A 19,366-nucleotide genomic window follows, 5' to 3' on the forward strand; every position below is an offset into this window, starting at 1 on the left:
AGACTCTATCATTATCCTCATTTTTCAGATAAGTAAATGGAGTCTTAGATTAAAAAAAGCAATACCCAGGTTCCTGCAGCTGGTCACATTAAGTGTCACATTAGAGAATAAACCCTTCTGTGTGACTCTGAAGCTAATGTCTTAATTAACTAATGTGATCCGCAGCTTTCATTCCGAAAAAGAAGCTTCTTACTTAGGGAATTAACACTGGTCTGTAACAAGGCAAGAGGAACCGCTCATTATACTAACAAGGGATAATGAAGACCTCTCTGGAAGAGAATAACATTTTACGAGTTTCTTATTTCTCATTATGGCTTTCCATGTTCAATAGCTTAGTCAACCCAACTGACTTCCTGTAAGGATATTTGAAAACTTGCCCTGACTGCCACCCTCCAGTTGATGACAACTTGTTTGTTATAATACAAGCATCAGCCATTTTATGTACCTTACATGGAACAGTGGTAAGGCTTAACTCTGACGCATGCGTACCTTTATTAGTCTTTTGTCTCCATGATGATTTACCATTATCTGCAGTCAGTCATTTGCCTTAGGCTAGAGGTTTTCAAATTTGAGCTTGCATCAGAACGCCTGCAGGGTTCTTCTAAACACACAGATTCCTGCACCCAACTCTCAGAGGTTTTGATTCAGTAGATGTGGGTGGCAGCTCTTAAAATCTGCATTTCTAACAAGTTCCCAGATGCTGCTACTGTGGCTAGTCTGAAGACCACGCTTTGAGAACCAGTGACCCAGAACTGGGTTTAAAACCCTTTCCTGTAAAGAATCAGATAAATACTTTTGGCCTTGTGGGCCATATAGTCTCTGTCATAACTACTCAACTTTTCCTCCGTAGTGTGAAAGCAGATAAACACAATACCTAATAAAATAAGAGATGAGTGTGCTTCAACAAAATTTTATTTACAGAAACAGGTGTCAGGCTGGATTTGTCAATGGACCCAGTGGTCAACCTCCATCCTAGACTAACTCAGAATTTTGCAAAATCACTATATATATACATCCTAAATATCAGTTCTGAGAGAACCAATGATAGATTTATTCACCAAAATCCCTTATAAATTTTAAAATAAATTCTGAAGAAATATACCAGAGACTAAGTTAATTGCATTAAACCAGCATAGAGGAGAAACCACAGAGCTTCCCTACGAACCCAACCAAAAAGCAGTACTTTTGTGCAAGAGTCTGTATCCTATAGTTTTAGTATTATGTTGCCCAGAACTCCATCTTCATTTTCAAATTTTAGTTTTAACTGGGAATTGTTTATAGTGTTAGAAGCAGTAAACCCATTAATGAAAAGAAAACCAACATTAAAAAAAAAGAAAAAAAATTAACACTATACTGAATGACACAGATGATAACCAATCAGGTTGTCTAAACTTTATAATAAAAACAAAATAGAATGAAAACACTCTACTTGCCATGAGTTGGCCCAACTCTCATGTACTTGCTCTTTACTCAGAACAGTGTACTTCAAAGTAATTTAAAATGCCAATACAATCCTAAAAGTCTATTAAGCTATATATGACAAAAAACCCACTGCATTAGCTCTATCCTTATAAAATGTAAGTTTCTCTAAAAGGACAAAATTCACATACATTTTTGCCATGATAGAATGCGATCCAGTTCCTTGAAAATAATTATGTGCACATTGCAGGAAGAAAGTTAGTATTATTGGTCATCTTAGAAACTTAAAATGCAAATACTGTGTCAAGTGTCTCCAACAATGCTACAGACCAGAAATATTAAAATAAAGTCCTCATAGACGATCGCATATTCCAATATTGACTAATTTGCTGATGGAGTAAAATGACTTTATAGTAAGATAAATAACTTCCGTCTTTCAAAATGCTTTTCTAAATTTGATTAATCAAATGTTCCTTTTTGCCTTATGGTTTTTTGTTTACCATTAGACATTTATTCTTTAGTCTAATGCAGTGGTTTTCAAAGAGTCCTCAGGTCAAAAAAAATATTGAAAGAGTCTGGTTAAATGAAAGTGGAACATAATGATTTTAAACACATTTCAAAAATTTCTTCTACTTCAGACCTCCTCAAAAACATTAATATTTATGGTATGAAAACATGGTAGATTATGTAGCATTTTCCAATCCTATTTGAACACGGAACTCAGTAGAACATCTTGAAGTACAAGAGAAACTTGTGAGAAAGTTGTAAGAAAACAATGTTCCTACTGTCTGAATCCAGGTATCATTTAATCATATTTTTTAAAAAAAATGTTCAATTTAATTCAACAAATATTTATTAAGTACTTCTGTCATTTGACTAATCACTTAAAAGTTAATCCTTTATTTTAAATGTTACTCACCAAAATCTATCTAGAACATATCTTAGTCCTATTAAACATACTTACACTCTTCTTCAGGCCTCTTCCGAAGTGCTGCACGAACTTCTTTACAAGGACTTCTCTGATATTGTGGGGGATTCCTTCCCCTTATTAGGTTCTCCATCCTATAAGAGAGAACAAAAAATAAATTTTAACACCAAAATCTTGATACATTTTGGTTCTTTACATCGTCTAAATCAAGAGTCAATAATTCAAGTACCTACACAGGCTCAGTGGACAACACTATTCAGTATCTATAAAGAAATAAGACAGTAGGGAGTGGCAGTAGGGAATGTCATAAACAGGGGAGGGCTTGACTTTTCCAGGAGTTCTAAATTAAAAAAAAAAAATTAAAAACACCACATGGACAAAACTCATAAGCCCATTCTCCAATTAGAGATCGTTATGAACTGAATGTGTACGTTGAAGCCCTAATCCCCAGGTTAATAAAACATCTCACCTCCTAGCAACATTAGCCATGCTGACAACACTGAAATGCTAACAATGAGAAAATAGCAATAAATGAATCAAACGCAACTTGAGTTAGCATATTTTACGGCACATTCTTTGTCGTATTTTTTATTTCAGTGGGCCTTACAGTTTTGTGCCACCAGCACGTAATCTACTCATTTTGATGACCCTATAAAACCACCGAGGGCAGTCAGAGATGCAAAAGGAAAGTTTTTTTATCATTTAATATCTTTCCTTTTATATCTCTGCCTACCGACCATGTGAAATTGATTCCATATGTTTGTTTCCATATAATGAGTTAGAAAGCACTAGTAGGACTCCGGGAGAATTTTACTTATATGGTTGCTATTGGAATCGAATGCCTCCAAGTCAACCCCCACAGGAATTGTGGTGCCCAAAGCTTCATTCTAAGAACGCTCACAAGCAGACCTGCAAGAGATTACGCGGCGGAGCCTGACTTGAATATGATGAGCCTAGGCTCTGCAATCAGATGGCCTAGGTTCAAACTCCCAGTTTGTCTCTTAAAGGGTGATTTCAGAGAAAGATACCTACTTTTGTGTCTTCATCTTTAATCAGTAAATGAGGAAAGCGTAAGCCCTCTCATAGGACTGTCATGAGGATCAAATATGTTAATACATGTAAAATGCTTTACATTGTGTTTATCACAATTCCAGGGCTCAACAAATGTAGTTATTATTTATCACAATTATCCCAAATAAAAATGAAATCATATACTAAAATTTAAATGTCCTACGTTAGGAAAAGTATGAAAGCTCGCCTTTATTCAATAAAGAAAAAGAACAGCCAGGAATGATGAGGGGAAAAAATTCTGGCTAAATAAATGTCCCGGTTGTTAGAAAAACACAAAACATCCAACCACATGAATTGCTAACTTTCAGAAATAAAGAACTCAATAAAATATACTTCATTTTATCTAATAAGATTTAAGATTTACTTATGTTAATCTTTCACGGATACTAAGATGGATAAAAGTGGGTTGTTATCCTCATGAATTAACTAAAGTGCTACATAGTGTATGTTTCCTAGACAATTTAGAAGATATCTCAAAATTGTATAGTGCCCTTTGACCTTAGCAACTACAATAAATATATTTTATAATGTATTACCATTAATCATTTATTCCATTTTTGTCTTTACAATGACTTCCTGAAAGATCATTTTGAAGATGAGGAAACTAAGGCTCAGAGAAATGCTCAGTGACCCGCTCATGGCCACACATGAAATAAAAGGCTCAACAGAGATTTAATCAAGGTTCTCTGACTTTTCATCTTTTTCTAGTTGTTTCTTAATCTATCATTTCCATGAGTCTATTATTATTGTAATTCCACTAGAAGACTGATACTTGAGATTACCACTGTGTAATGAATAATAATGATGAAATTTTTCTTTTTTTTTTTCTAAAGATGTATTTATTTGAAAAAGACAGTATGAGTAGGGGGAGGGGCAGAGGAAGAAGGAAAAAAAGAGAATCTCAAGCAGCCTTTTCTGCTGAGATCTGAGCTGGTTGTGGGGCTCCATCTCACAACCCTGAGGTCATGACCTGAGCCAAAATCAAGAGTCAAAACGCTTAACTGACGGAGACACCCAAGCACCCCTAGTGAGAAAATTCTTCTTAAACACAATAATATTTATATTAATCTATACCTATACATAAATAGTGTAACTATTAGATATTTATATAAATATACTGCACAAATATATATTTGCATATAAGGTTATTTGCTAATTACATGTTGAGTTTTTGACCATTTAGCTATTTACACTGAAATGTCTCCTTCTATCGATGACGCTTCAGAAGGCAGCTATGCTCACTACACCACCAATGCTCCACCTATCAGTGATATTTTAAGTTTTTGAGAACCACCAAAGAGATAACAGGGGCCGAAGAAACTCACTATAAATTATATCTACAACACACTAATAGATGCAAACAATTCAAAACAGCATTGAAAGTTCTTTTGTTCCCTGGAATGTTAAACGTTATGCACAGGAGAAAACACACTTTGAATTAACTTAAAATTTTGCAGAGCAACGTTCATGTTCAAACTATCACACAACCGTGAGTCTTCCATCTTCCCGAGATTACACTCCCAGCTGCTTGAACTCTTCCACCAGTGTGTCATCTATGATCTACAGTTTGCATTAAACGGTCAGACAAAAAGACCAAAAATGAAGTTTTGGAACACAGCCAGCACAAAGCAAAGGAGCTATTGGCGCCACTTTCATACTTGGCGAGCCACCAGTGGGAGTGTGTTCACAGTGCCAGCAAGGAGAGATTAAGTGTGATGACCACGGGCAAGACAGATGCTCTGACAACTCACTGAAGAGCTCTGAAAAGAGCAACCTACATGTCAACTGGCGGGAAGAAGTGGAGGCAGACACATTAATATTAAGGAGCATGAGAAAGCAATCAGAGATTATGAGCAAAGGTGTCTACAACTCTCTTGGTGGTGTTCCCCAAACCTGGGTCATAAAACCACCTGAGAGACTTTAAACGGTACAAATTCCCCCATTCCCAGTACGAAAGATTCTCATTCAGCATGCTGGAGTCACAGCCACGCAGATGTATGTTTTTAACATTAATCAAATGTTTCTGAAGTAGCCTTATACTGATCCCGATACTGGCATTTGGGGGCCTCTGTATCAATAAACAAAATATACGAGAGAGAGAAGTTCAGTGAGTTCATTCCAGGATATAGTCATTTGCTGATACAAAGGTGGAGAGAATGCAGTTAGGACAGGTACCATCAAAAATGAAAAGAATATCCAGAGAGGTACCATCAAAGGCTCGCCAAGTACTCTGGTGACCCACCAGATGAGCCAGAGGGCTGCCCGCTGATAATCTCGAGAGTGAAATGATTTCTTCCAACAAGGTTTGGCAGCTCATCCGGATGAGAGAACACGTTTGGATTAATTAATTAATCCAGAATCGTGGACTGGGTTGAGAGCATGACTAGTTAAGAAGGGAAGCAAAGCTTGGGTTTGAATATGGTTGAGTGAATTTACACTAGATGGAGGAGGAAGAGGGGGGACAAGAGGATTGAACTAAGAGAGTAGAGCTATTAGGTATAAGAATCTCTAAAATGCCTATTCTGCTCCAGGTGTGATGTTAGGTTCTTTATATATACAGTATCTACGTCCTTCTTGTTTTATCCATGGTTAACCTGAGTTTCTGAAATGTCAACTAACTTGCTTAGCATCATACAGAGAGTAAGTGCAAAACCTAGGATTTAAACCCAGATCTATCTGATTCAAGAGCCCAGGCTCTTAGCTGCTACATGAACTGTGTGGTAGAACTTTCTGTGGTGACGGAAATTTTCAACATCTGTGCTGTCTGATACAGGGGCTGCTATTCATACTCGGGTTATTTAGCATTTAAAATGTGGCTACTGTGAATGAGGAACCACATTTGTGGTTTTTGAAAATTTCCTCAATTTATTTAAATTTCAGTTTCAATAGCCCCACGTGACGACTGCAGGAGACAGCACAGCATGCCTGGAAGTCCCCACTTAGCACTTGGCTGGTAAAGATACGATTCTCCACAGAAGAATTCTGGATTAGTCAACAAGAGCAGGGAAGTGAAGCTTTGGAAAAGGATTCCATATGAGGGTTTGCAGAGACAACTGAACAACTGAACTCCTCAGTGTAGAAGTGCTTCACAGTGACCCCCTCGGAGCCTGTTTGCAGAAAGACACTTTTTCGTACAACTACGGTTTTCAACCATGGAGCTCCGCCCTGAGTACAGCTAAGGGCCTTGAATATACACCTAAAACTCCTTCCTGTCTCTGGGACTGTACGTAGAACACTCCTATTGACTCAGATGAGTCCTCCTACTCGATCTGAATAATTCTTAATCACCCTTCCAGTCCTCGTCATCATATCAGTTTTTAAGAAGGGATCACTGTGACACCTCCATCTAATGAGATCCCAAAATAAGGCTCCACCCTTCAGCCCGGAGTTTCCCATCCTAACAGTCATCACAAGTTGCAATCATACATTAGTCTTTGAGAATTTCTACTTAATGTCTACCTTGCTCCTACCATCCCCCCATGAAGGCAGGGATTGATGCTGATTTTATTCTCCACTTTATTGGTGAAGCGAAGAAGTTAACATGGCGTTTGGCATTCACGAATTATCTTTTTGTTTGAATGAATGAATAAACCTATCTTTGCTAATGGTGCCATGAAGGAAACCATACGTTCTGGGATCACCGGGTGTGACCCAGGTGGTTGAGGTAGGGAGTGACCTTTCACTTACTGCTGTTGTTCCTTATCCCCAACTCATGTCCTCCCCTCTCAGTCATTCATTGGCAGCTCCTGACACCTTCTTAGGAAGTTACCCCCTTGCACTCAACGCTGCCAAGGCTACCAGACGTTGGAGAGCAGGGTGGACAGTCCCAGGTTCCATGTGCTGTAGGGCTTAGGGATGGGAGGAGATGACAAGGGAGCTGTCCTCTTCAGCTTGATGCTGCTCTGTGGGGACGTCCCTCAGCAGAACCAGGTGCCTCAATTAGTGTGTGTGTGGGTGGGTTGGTGGAGGGGTTAATCGTGACACAAAAGAACGAGATTAAAAATTAAAATCTACTTGGTTTGCTTACAAGATACCAAACATACTGGGGCTAGTTTCTCCCTTCTCGTTGAGCTTATTACTATATTTGTGCCTTTGAGCACAACCCAAACTGGAAAAATGTAGAGCTTAACGGTGAACTTGATAAATAGACAACTTTGGGTAAGCCGCTAAATGACGTCCAGCGCACAAGCAATGAATTGAATATTTGTAAGCTCCTTTGTTTGAGCTCTGTATTCTCCCCAGGGCTGCTGAAAGAGGTTTTGTTTTGTTTTTAATCAGTTACATAGATATAAAATAAATTATAAAGAGGAAATATCCTTGACTTAGTTTCTAAAAAAGTAAACATTTCCACGTTTCGATAATTATTTTTAATTAAGCCATCCTGAACAAATGCAGGCGTCTAAAAAATATCACTTACTTTCTATTGAGCTTTTAACTTGATTATAGGCAGAATTAGACACAACAAACTATATTCCTATAAATAAACACAACCCTTTATATTTAAAATGGCAATTGACATGAGTGGAAGGCTTAGTAAGACATAGTAATATGGCCATGTGTTGCCTTCAGATCTAACAGTGAATGTACAAGGAGCATTTCTGTAAGAGAACGTAGCCATGTGATATTGACTGTGATCTGAAAATTCACTCAATAATTTTGTGCTGAAGAGGGTAATACCGTTTAATTCATCCGAATCCAAAGATTAAAATCTATAATGTGACAAAGTTAAGTATCTTTTCTTGCCGTAGCCCCTCCATCTTCCATGGGATCCCTCGGCACAGTGCCTAGACTAAACACTCCATAAATACTTAACAAACGATTTAATAAATGGATGAATGAAGTCTGCTCCTTTCTAGCAGGAACATTTGGAAGATTTTTTTTCCTCCCATTATGAATTTTAACCATTCCTGAAGGGGCTGTTTAAGTCCTAGTTCCACTCAGAAACAAATCCAACCACTTCATGTATACTCAGTGCTTGCCTTCTGAATTTTCCATATTATATCCATGACACGTTGGAAGAGTAACCAGCAATTTCCAAGCTGATATTAGTCTCCATTTCAGTTTTTGTGCCCTTTGTTCATATAGATTCTATATCATTTAAGGACTTTGACACAGTGCACTGTGGTTGTCAAAATACTTTCCCATAATTTGTTTCATTTTCATGACAGTTCTGAAATAGATATAGGACATCACTATTTTAAGGATGAGGCACCTGAAAGTCTGAGCAATTGAGTGACATATGCAAGGTAACACAGAAGGGCAAGAGTTAGGATTTGAACTCCCTTCCTTCGACTCTCAAATCCCGGTCTTCATTTCAAATGCCCCCATGCACAGAAAGTGTTTATTCTTTTCTTTCCTCTAGTGTCTCATGTGGTAGGATTCATAAGAAGTGAGTCATAGATGTTTTAAAAAATCTTGAAATGTTGAATATTTCATGTAATTGTCACTTTGATTCATGCTTCTGTATGGCTAAGAAGTCAACAGAAAGAATTCATGGCAAAACAAAATAAATAAAAATAAAAGGGTATTAAAAAATAAAACCGTGCTTAAGCTTGCATATGAAAAAAAGGAAGAATAAGATTGCTATCATTTTTGGAAATAATGATTAGCAGTCTGTCTTGCCCAGGGGAAAAGAAAAAGGAATAAGGGCAGCATGCTGTGACCATCCATCCTCACAAAGTTCTAATGCCAAGTAACCCCAAGTGAAGCCAAGCTTCAGGATTCCTTATTTGGCTTAGAATTCAAGAGAAAAAGGAAAGTTGAAGAAGTCGTGGAAGTGCTCTTGCTTTATCACTGAACGTTATTTTCATTTAGGTGAAGTTGAGCCTGGATTCAGCACAATGAACCAAACCCCAGACTGAAACTATGCTTGCATGTTGAGCAAACAACAGCCATTAAAAAATCTCAAATGTTTGTAAAGATCCAATTTGAACTGCAAATGACAGTGCAAAAATAATCAATACCCAATTACCTCAGCCAAATGTGTTGAGATGATAGTTAATAAGGACAAACTAGAGCAAGACGATTGTGAAAAGAAATTACTTCTTAACTACACTTAACACCGCTGGAAAAGAGAGCGAAATGTTTAACAAAACAGAAAGGTAGGCAACGTACTGTTGAGTTGGAAAAGTATCACATGCCTGAGTTTTCAGAGCCAGGGATGACTTATCAGAACTGCAGGAATTATCAATAGTTTCAGAGAGGGCGAGCTTATATTTATATTGCCTTGTCACATATTTAAGGGATGACAAATACTGTAGAATATTGTTTTCACCTTTTTCCAAAGAAATGGAATTCAAAGTAGGTAGGTATTATTATAGACCTCTTACAAAGTCTAGAGCTTGGGGATCCCTGAGTGGCTCAGCAGTTTAGTGCCTGCCTTCGGCCCAGGACGTGAGCCTGGAGACCCGGGATTGAGTCCCACCTTGGGCTCCCTGCATGGAGCCTGCTTCTCCCTCTGCCTGTGTCTCTGCCTTTCTGTGTCTCTCATGAATAAATAAAATCTTTAAAAAAAAAAGTCTAGAGCTTATCTTTTGGAAACACCAAATCAGAACTGGAATGTTAATGGTCTATGTAATTTACTCCATAGAGGGTGTAGCAGACAACTGTTCCATGAAAAATCAATGAAATTAATGGGAAGAGCATATGTAGGAATGGAAAAAAAAAAAGTCAAGTTCCTTATAAATTCAGGAAGCACACTATTGACAAAATTCTAGTTTTTTTAAAAGATTTTATTTATTTATTCATGAGAGACACAGAAAGAGAGGCAGAGACACAGGCAGAGGGAGAAGCAGGGCTCCCTGCAGGGAGCCCGAGGGAGGACTCAATCTCAGGACCCTGGGGTCACGCCCTGAGCCAAGGGCAGATGCTCAACCACTGAGCCTCCCAGGGGTCCCCAAAATTCTAGTTTTAAAATTATTTACTCCTCCCCTATTTAAGAAAAAAATTTCTGTGTTTTTTACCCATACACAAAATAATACTGTATTGGAAGTCTGTTACCCACATGAAGGTATTTTTATTGACAAATTCAGTTGGTACAAGGAGTAGCAAGCTTTCTTAGTGAAAGTTCTTATAGAAATTAATGGTTACCTGTAAGATTTAGGAATATATTCATCACTGAAATTACAAAAGGATAATCAACTAAGTTCACTAGACTAAGAGTTTTTTTTTTAAGTCCCTTAAAACTATGTAAATTAAGTGGCTAAACTGATAGACACATTTGCCTACAAAAATGAATGGTATTCATAGGATGACAAGAATGCAAAGAAGAAATAAATCAATACATCCAAAAACTCAAAAGATGTATATTTTACTCTCAAGAGCAGAGACAGAGAGCTGGCAATGAGGAAGAAATAGATCAATTAAAAATGGTAAGAATTCTTAAAGAAGTCTTAGTGTTGAATCAACATAATTATGCAAAGATGAAGTTGATACTAAAAAATACCCAAACAATGCTAGATTCCTGAATAAGATTATTACCACTCAGATTATGATACTATCACAAGTTATGCCCGATTCATTCATCATTCTTAAAATTTAATAGCACATGGAAATTATTTCTTTGAAAACTTGTATTTTGGATAAGATAAAATCCAGAAGTACAATTATCTGCTATCTAGAAATTATCAGCATTTAATACCTTCATAAGCCTAGTTTGACTTCTTTTTTTTTTAAAAAGATTTTATTCTTGACAAGAGACAAAGAGATGCAGAGACACAGGCAGAGGGAGAAGCACGCTCCCTGTGGCCCACCCTGGCTCATTCCTTTTTTATATTCTCTTTTCTTCCCACCTGTGGTTTGACCTTAAAGGAAGATAAAAACACCTGAGTCAACATTTATGAAATGAGAAGACTAATACCAGCAGAACACAGAGACATGTCTCTTCTGGAAAGCCTTCTATGATTTTGCCCATGTCCCCAATATCCTCTGTCTCTGTCCTATTAAGTGTCCTGCACACACCCCAGCCTCCACTCAACCTCCTTGAGGGCGGAAGTTATTTCATCTGTGAGGATCTACTACGATTCACAGAATACAACAGAAATTAAATCCTCCTTTTTAAATGAATAAATGGCATTAGAAATAAATGGATGCCCCATACAGCTCCAGTGCACTCTCTGGTCATACAACATCTTCACGTGTGTTAGTTATTCCCCAGGAAGAGCCTGTGAGCTTCGCACCATACAGATGAAGACACGGAGGTTCATTTACCCAAGGTCAGCACAGAGCCAGACTCATGTCTGCATTTTCTGATTCCTGCTGATCTTTCCCCCTCGGCTCAGCTGCCTAGATGAAGGCACGGCTCAGCTCATTTCCAGATTATTCCACTTTCACGTGGAGCCTTCTTCAGTCTCAGAGAAGGGTCTACTCTCACATATGGTAGCTGTTCAGACGCAGAACAAAATGTGTGTGACAGCACTGTAACTATTTTGCAAGAAAACCATGTATTCCTTTCTCAAAGTGACATGGGGAGCGTTGGCAAACATGAATAAATATTATTCTTTTCAAAATGTGCACACATATCTGACCATATACTCTGATATGTAAATTAAATGACATCATAGTCTTTATAACGGCGGGATGTCAAGGCCAAGTTCTTCCCTGTAGTTCTCTGCCTTCAGTGTGTTCTGCATCCTATTCCTGATGGATGGCTTCTTTTTTTTTTTTTTTTTAAGATTTTATTTATTTATTCATGAGAGTCAGAGAGAGAGAGAGGCAGAGACACAGGCAGAGGGAGAAGCAGCTCCCTATGGGGAGCCCGATGAGGGACTGGATCCCAGGACCCCGGGGTCATGCCCTGAGCTGACGGTAGATGCTCAACCCCTGAGCCACCCAGACGTCCCCGATGGATCTCTTCCGATTGCAGTTGTAGCCCCCAGGCCCCTGCTTCACAGTCGCTGAACTGAGATTTCTGAACGTTAGGACAATGATCTCCCAGCAATTTCTCTAGAATTGTTGCACATGGTGCAGAGTCACAGAAGATACTCCAATTTTTCTTTAAATGAATGAACTGTGAAAATTAATCGAGTCTTGTTTGAGGGTGATGATTCTTATCGATGACAAGAGCAGATACCGTCATAACCAGAACCATATTTATGATTTCTAGGATGTTGTAAAGCATAAACGCTTTCAATCTCTTCGTATCTTATGCTAAAATGAATTAAAAACAGGAACATGTGGTATGTTTTACTAAGAAAGAGGAATCAAGATGACTCATCTAGGAAGATAGATTTCTGGGAAAAACCCAGTTATGTTCCTATTTGAGGCTCAGTGAGTACCCGAACAGCCTGAACTACTCAGATGGACATCACATAATTATGTGCTAATTCTAGGAGCATTTAAAAAATCCTTCTGCTTTTTCTAAAAATTTATGGGATCACAGAGAAGGATCACATCACATGGTGCATGGCTATCTCACCTCGAAATCCCTCACTGGGCATTTCATCCATGGTATCCTTCCCCTACCCAGCCAGAGGGGTTTGCTTTCCTTGGGCTCCTTTAGTTTATCTTCTGTTGGCTTCTTGTGTGGGTACGTAAATATATTATCCATTAAACGAATAGGACAGCGCATATTCATCGCGCCTGTGGTACAACCGTTGCTTCCCTTAGGGTCTATTTTCAATTCAGCAGCCAGGGTGTCTTTTTAAATCCGGAGTCAGCTCTTGCACTGCTCTGCTCCCAGGACTCTGAAGACTTCCATTTTACTCAATGCAAAAGCCAAAGTCCTTACGATGGCCCAGGAAACCTTTGTGTCATGCTGCCTCAACATCCCCTCACAGGCCTTTCTTCCCCTCGTAGTCAACCCACTTGACTATATACAGTAGGCTCCTGCCTGAGGCCTTTGGTCCAGTAGTGTCCTCCAGAACCTTCCTTCACCTTGGTCAAGTGTCTATTTGGGTTATTATCTCAAGGATGTGCAGCCTGACCACCACATTCACTACCATACTTGGAGCAGCTCTCCCAATATTTCACTGCGGTACCAATACTTTTGACCATTCTTGACCAATACTTTTGACCATTCTTCCCCTGTTGTAATTTTATTTTTCCATAGTGCTTATTAGCTACTTCCAAAATAATCTCTTAATCTACTTATTTGTAGAATCCATTGCTTATTGACTGTAAAGTCCATAGGTGCTCTGAAAAGAATGTATATTATCCAAATAATTGCTGATATTTATTTTTGCTTCTATATTAGTTGGTGAGAAATGCATGAATACTTCCCTAACATGCTGGTGAATTTGCCTATTTCTCTTTATACTTCTATGGGTTTTTTTTTGTTGTTGTTTTATATAGTTTGAATCTATGTTATTGAGTATATAGAAGCTGTAACATCCTCATGAATTGAAACTTCTATAATTTTGTAATGATCTTAAGATCTAATAAGGCTGTTTCCTGGGATCCCTGGGTGGCGTAGCGGTTTGGCACCTGCCTTTGGCCCAGGGCGTGATCCTGGAGTCCCGGGATTGAATCCCACGTTGGGCTCCCGGTACATGGAGCCTGCTTCTCCCTCTGCCTATGTCTCTGCCTCTCTCTCTCTCTCTCTCTGTGACTATCATAAATAAATAAAAAAAATTAAAAAAAATAATAAGGCTGTTTCCTGACAATCTGTTTATCTGATAATAATATAGTTGCAAAAGCTCTCATGGGTAGCAATCACATGGAATATCATCTTCCATACTTGTTACTAAATTTTTTTGGATCTAAGAAACATGTTACATTTCTTGGAAAGAAAATATTGTTGTAAAATTAAATCTAGCTTTCTAAAAAATTCATTTTTTATTTTATTTTTTAATATTTATTATTATTTAAAGATTTTATTTATTTATTCATGAGAGACACAGAGAGAGAGGCAGAGACACAGGCAGAGGGAGAAGCAGGCTCCCTGCAGGGAGCCCAATGTGGGACTCAATCCTGGAGTCCCTCGACTCGACTTGGGCCGAAGACAGATGCTCAACCACTCAGCCCAGGCATCCCTAAATTAATTTTTTTTAAACAAGAACATTATATTTGCATTTATCTGATTTTACTGATCATAATTTGGATTTATTTCTGTAATTTTATATTGTGCTTTCTATTTATACAGAGTTTCTATTTCCCTTCCCTCTTTCAAATTGAAGGTTTTTTCCCCCCCTGTTTTCATCTTATTTTTGTCTACTACTTTGGAAATTATGATTTCTATCTATGTTTAGATACAGCCACATACTTAATATTTGCTTCACCATTCTTTATTCATCTCAAAAACATTCTACCTTTGGTAAGTATCGTTCTTCCTGAAGCTCATCCTTTAAAATGGTCTGTGAAGTCAATCAGGAGATTTTAAATTTATCATTTGTTCATGTACATTATGTACCTCTTCTTCAGAGATGGCTCTATCAGATAAAGAATGAAATGTTGATCGATAACTTATAGCTCATTAAAAGTGTAATTTCCAAAGGAGAAATCAGTTATGATTTTAACTACTCTTCTTTGGGAGGTAATCTTTCCTTCCCATCTAGCTGATTTTAACATCTTGGTATTGTCGTCTTTTAGTCGTACTACGATATTGTCCATTTGCAAATTTCTTTTTATGCTGGGTTTGATTTTTGATTTGAGATGTGCTGTCTTTTAGTGATCCTAAAAAATCATTCATTGTATCTTGTTTTTTTCTCTTTTTTATAACTGTTAAAATGTAAGTTAGGGCTTTGCACCCTATCCTCAATGTCTCTTAGCCTCTTCTTGTGTTGGGAATTCCCTCTTTGCCCCGCTAACCCTCCTTCCTCCACTCTGTTCCTTGTCCTGGTGCACTAACCTCTGTGTCATGCATCAACAAAGTTCCCTTGCCTTTGAATCCAGGTCTGTGTGACCAGTGGAAGGTACTGCGCGGGGAAACTCCCTGGGGCAGGAGGGAGGTGGGGCGTTTATTTTCCCTACTGCATTCTTCCACAAAAGTCTGCAGCTCCTCTCAGATGATGCATTGCTATAGCTGCAAGGACTCCTCTCTCAAGATTCTCAAAACCTGTCCTTTTCCATCCTACTGTAGACCCAGGGGTGAAGATGGCTCTTTGCTGTTGTCAGCCCCAGGATGCTTCATCATACCATGTTGGTTTCTTTAATTCTGCCAAACGTGTTTTTCATAAATCCACCTGATTATTTTTATAGACTCCTGTTCTCTACTCACCTTCTTCTTATTTCTTAAAACACATAAATTTAAGGTAATTCTAATATCTGAAAACTTTGTGATTTGATTCTTTTGGTTCTTCTTCCTGCTGATTCTGATTTATAGTGCTATGCTTTTTACGGTTTCTGGTTTCTTTATGCATGTTGTGACTTTATAAGATGAGCTCATTTTTCTTGGAAGTTTTTTTCTTTGAGGATTCTTTGAGGTCCTGCTTAGAATGTACTTAGTCCAGAGAATATCTAAGCTTCACTTCCTGACTGCCTGCCCATTTCCAGCCACCAACACAAGAGCTCAAGTTTCCATAGTTTAGGGGATGGCCCTAGGGTAAATCTCGCTTCAATTCTTACCTATCTTTCATGGTTTTCTCCTTCTTTTAGCTTTTGGCTACCTCCCTATTATCTAGCCAGTTCAGCAACTCTTTTAAAGAAATGTTATCAATATTTCATCCAGATTTTTTAGTTGTTTTCACAGGAAGGTACTTTCAGGATATGCAGTGCATCATGCTGACAATAACAGAAATTACATGTATTTTACAAAGAAAATATTCATTTGTCATGATATATTTTGGAAGGATAAAAACAAACAGGAATTACTTAAAATTTTACCACTGTATCCAAAATATGAGGAAATTAATTAAGCCTTAGAAATGCTAAGTATGTAAGCTGCAGATGACACAGATAGGAAGTAGGAAAGACAGGATTCAAATTCACATTTCTCTAATTCCAAAATCTCTATGCTATAAGACCTCTGTTGACCCTAGCTTCTTTGCATTGAATCAAAATAATATTGTTAAGAAAATCGATAATTACTTTAGGATCAAGAAAGAGCCATTACATGCTCATGCTACTAGTAGAAAAGTGATGAGTTAAAAAACAGCTGCTATAAAGTACACTAGAGAACATTAGCAAAATAGTATGCAGACTGTTTTAACCAATGGGCTTCCATAAATTTCAATATTAATAAACCAAATGAATTTATTTCATTTGGTAGAAATGTTCTATAAACAAGCATGGAGGATAAATAAATATTCATACTTAGTGATAACATGAATTAAATGAAGAACCTGCAAGATAATATGATAAAAATCCATTCCTAAAAAAAAAATAAAATAAAATCCATTCCTAAACTATTCCTAGACAAAAATTTTAAATAGCAAAAAAAAAAAAAAAAATTCATCTGCACAAACCCTAAAATGTCTTTTTGTTCATCCTCCTCATTTCCCAGGCTTTCTCTGTATTCTATCTAGATTCTCTGCAGGGCTAGGCAAGTCAACAACATCTTATGGTAGATTCATTCAATGTTACCCTTCATAATATTTTATCATGGAAAAGATATCATGTATGCATTTTACTCTGGTGGTTCAGAAACAGCACCTGGAGGAAGGGAATCCTTGGGAATCTTTACAGTACTTTTCAAATTGGACAACACAGGTATCTTTCGAATCTGGCTCAGTGCTATGTGCCATTCTGAAGTAATTCTACCTACAAGAATTTTCCTGAAGGACTGACAATTCTTTACATAAAATTGTCTATGCAAAAGACAGTGCCAATAAGAGGCCAAAAAATTATTGGTTTAAACAAATAATTATGTTTTTGACTAGTCATTATACTTTTTTTAAAAAGATTTTATTTATTTATTCATGAGAGACACAGAGAGACAGAGACACAGGCAGAGGGAGAATCAGGCTCCCTGCAGGGAGCCCCATGTGGACTCTATCCTGGAACTCCGGGATCACGCCCTGGGCTGAAGGCAGATGCTCAACCGCTGAGCCACCCAGGCATCCTGACTAGTCATTATACTTTAAAATATTATGTTTTGGTCTTTCAGATTAATCATATATGACAATATCTCAGGAATATCTATCACTAGTATTAGAAACATACAAGTACCGATGAGAAATTAGGTCATGTGAATTTAGGTCAGTAACCGGTCTCTCTCACATGCACACAGACTCACAATGCAAGTATCTAATTTTGGGTCTATAACTCACTGTAGATTTTTATACCTTAACAAATAACTATGATTTTGCTTCTAATTGAATATTTATGTCTTCTATTTTCCTTTCTTTTCCTTCTATTTTTTTTATAATTATGATGTAGTAAAGGATTATACTGTTTATTTTTTATTCTTTCCATTATACTGTCATTCCTAATTAATCTCTACTATCATTAACATTATAGACATTTATCAGTATTTAATCAATCTTTAGGATCTAAAAGTTCTGTTTAGTGAAAAAGTTATTTTGAAACTCTACTTTTTATACTGAGAGAAATGTTTGTATTACAAAATATCTTAAATAACCAGAAAAATTGTGTTAGGAAACTAAAGCCACAAGTGGATGACTCCACAATATATATATATTTTTTAAAAATATTCTTTCCTAATTATCTATTACTATATACAAATAAGCTAAATGTCATTGTTTCAAATGTTACACAGCAACAATTTCTTTGATGTTTTAAGTCAAAAATCACTAACATGGTGAGAAGGGATGCGCTATTCTATACATAGGTCTTTAATTAGTCCTCTTGATATTTACTGCCTCTCTTTCCTTCTGTTCTGTTTTCCCAGATTTTGGACTACGTTTGACAAAGGTTTCACTAGGGAAATGAGAATAAAAAACAAAGTTTTGAGATTTGCACTGAGCAATCTTTCTGGTGTTGAAATGTTCCTTCTCATAAAATGGTGGTGATAATAAATGGTAAGTTTATCATTATTATTCTAATAAAATGTCCTATTAAAAAAATAGTACTCTGTGAAATTCCAGTGTCCGAGGACCATCAAATTGCATGATCTTGGAGAGGATCTTTGGGGAAAACATGGCATTCTTGACCAACATGGTAAGTTGGAAATTGGTAATACTCTGCTTAGCAAAATAAAACAAAAAAGGAGCAGGAAGAGAATAGCACTGTGATTGGAACATGGTAAGCATTCCAAAAACAGCACCTGACTGTCTAATGAATGAAAGTATAATTGTAAATATAGGTTGAAATATTTGTTTCCCAGCCAGAAATTTTGCACAATTGAATTGATTTTGAGGACTATGTGCCTGGCAGCACTAAATGATAAGCACATAATATGCACAAGTGAATAATGAAGCAACTACCAATAACCAATACACAGCATGAATACATTTTATCAAAATTTATCTGAAGATGTAGGACAGAAAGAAAAATAATAATTTCCTTTGAAAATTGAGCTCAATTTTAGTAGAAAATTTAGAAGGTACAAATTACAACGATAAAATCATCTTTCTTTTTTTTTAAAAAAATATTTATTTGAGAGACAGAGTGTGAGGGGAGAGGCAGAGGGAAGAGGTGAGAGAGAATCTTAAGCAGGCTCCATGCCTGCCATGGAACCAATATGGGGCTGGATTTCACCATCCTGATAATGTGACCTGAGCCAAAATCAAGAATTGGATCGCTTAACTGACTGAACTACTCAGTGCCCCAAAATAACCTTTCTTAAATGTACTATCCTTCATACAAAATATTTTTCATTTTTAAAGCAATATTATTTTACATAGGAGTCTTGAAAAATAATGAATCACAACTATTTTGCTAGTATTGGATAAAAGTTATGTTTGCTAGCATTGAATGGTACAAGTCCTAAATTTTTTACCTAGAACGGCATTTTTTTCTATACTGGTTAGCATTATTAAATAGGCATTGGTAAAAATATAAAGTTTGATAAATAGATGCATTAATAAGACATTATTATATGTCAATACAGTGAACTAATCCATAATAGATCTCATCATAAAAACTAACTTTATTAGATCTTGTATTTAAATA

General features: G+C 37.0%; 1 protein-coding gene across 19 annotated transcripts in view; it reads right to left on the reverse strand.

The window, feature by feature from the left end:
• The window catches only part of LRRC7 (leucine rich repeat containing 7), a 491,902-nt gene that overhangs the window by 383,669 nt on the left and 88,867 nt on the right, over window positions 1-19,366 (reverse strand). For all 19 annotated transcript variants that reach the window (XR_012000829.1, XR_012000828.1, XR_012000827.1 and 16 more), the window contains exon 2: window positions 2,384-2,481. Coding sequence is in view for 14 of the 19 variants with exons in the window: in XM_072754894.1 (XP_072610995.1) it covers window positions 2,384-2,481 (98 nt within the window). In the remaining 5 variants the exon portion in view is untranslated. The remainder of the gene's footprint in view (window positions 1-2,383; window positions 2,482-19,366) is intronic.

This window comes from Vulpes vulpes, chromosome 3 (genome assembly GCF_048418805.1).
Source record: "Vulpes vulpes isolate BD-2025 chromosome 3, VulVul3, whole genome shotgun sequence".
NCBI lineage: Eukaryota > Metazoa > Chordata > Mammalia > Carnivora > Canidae > Vulpes > Vulpes vulpes.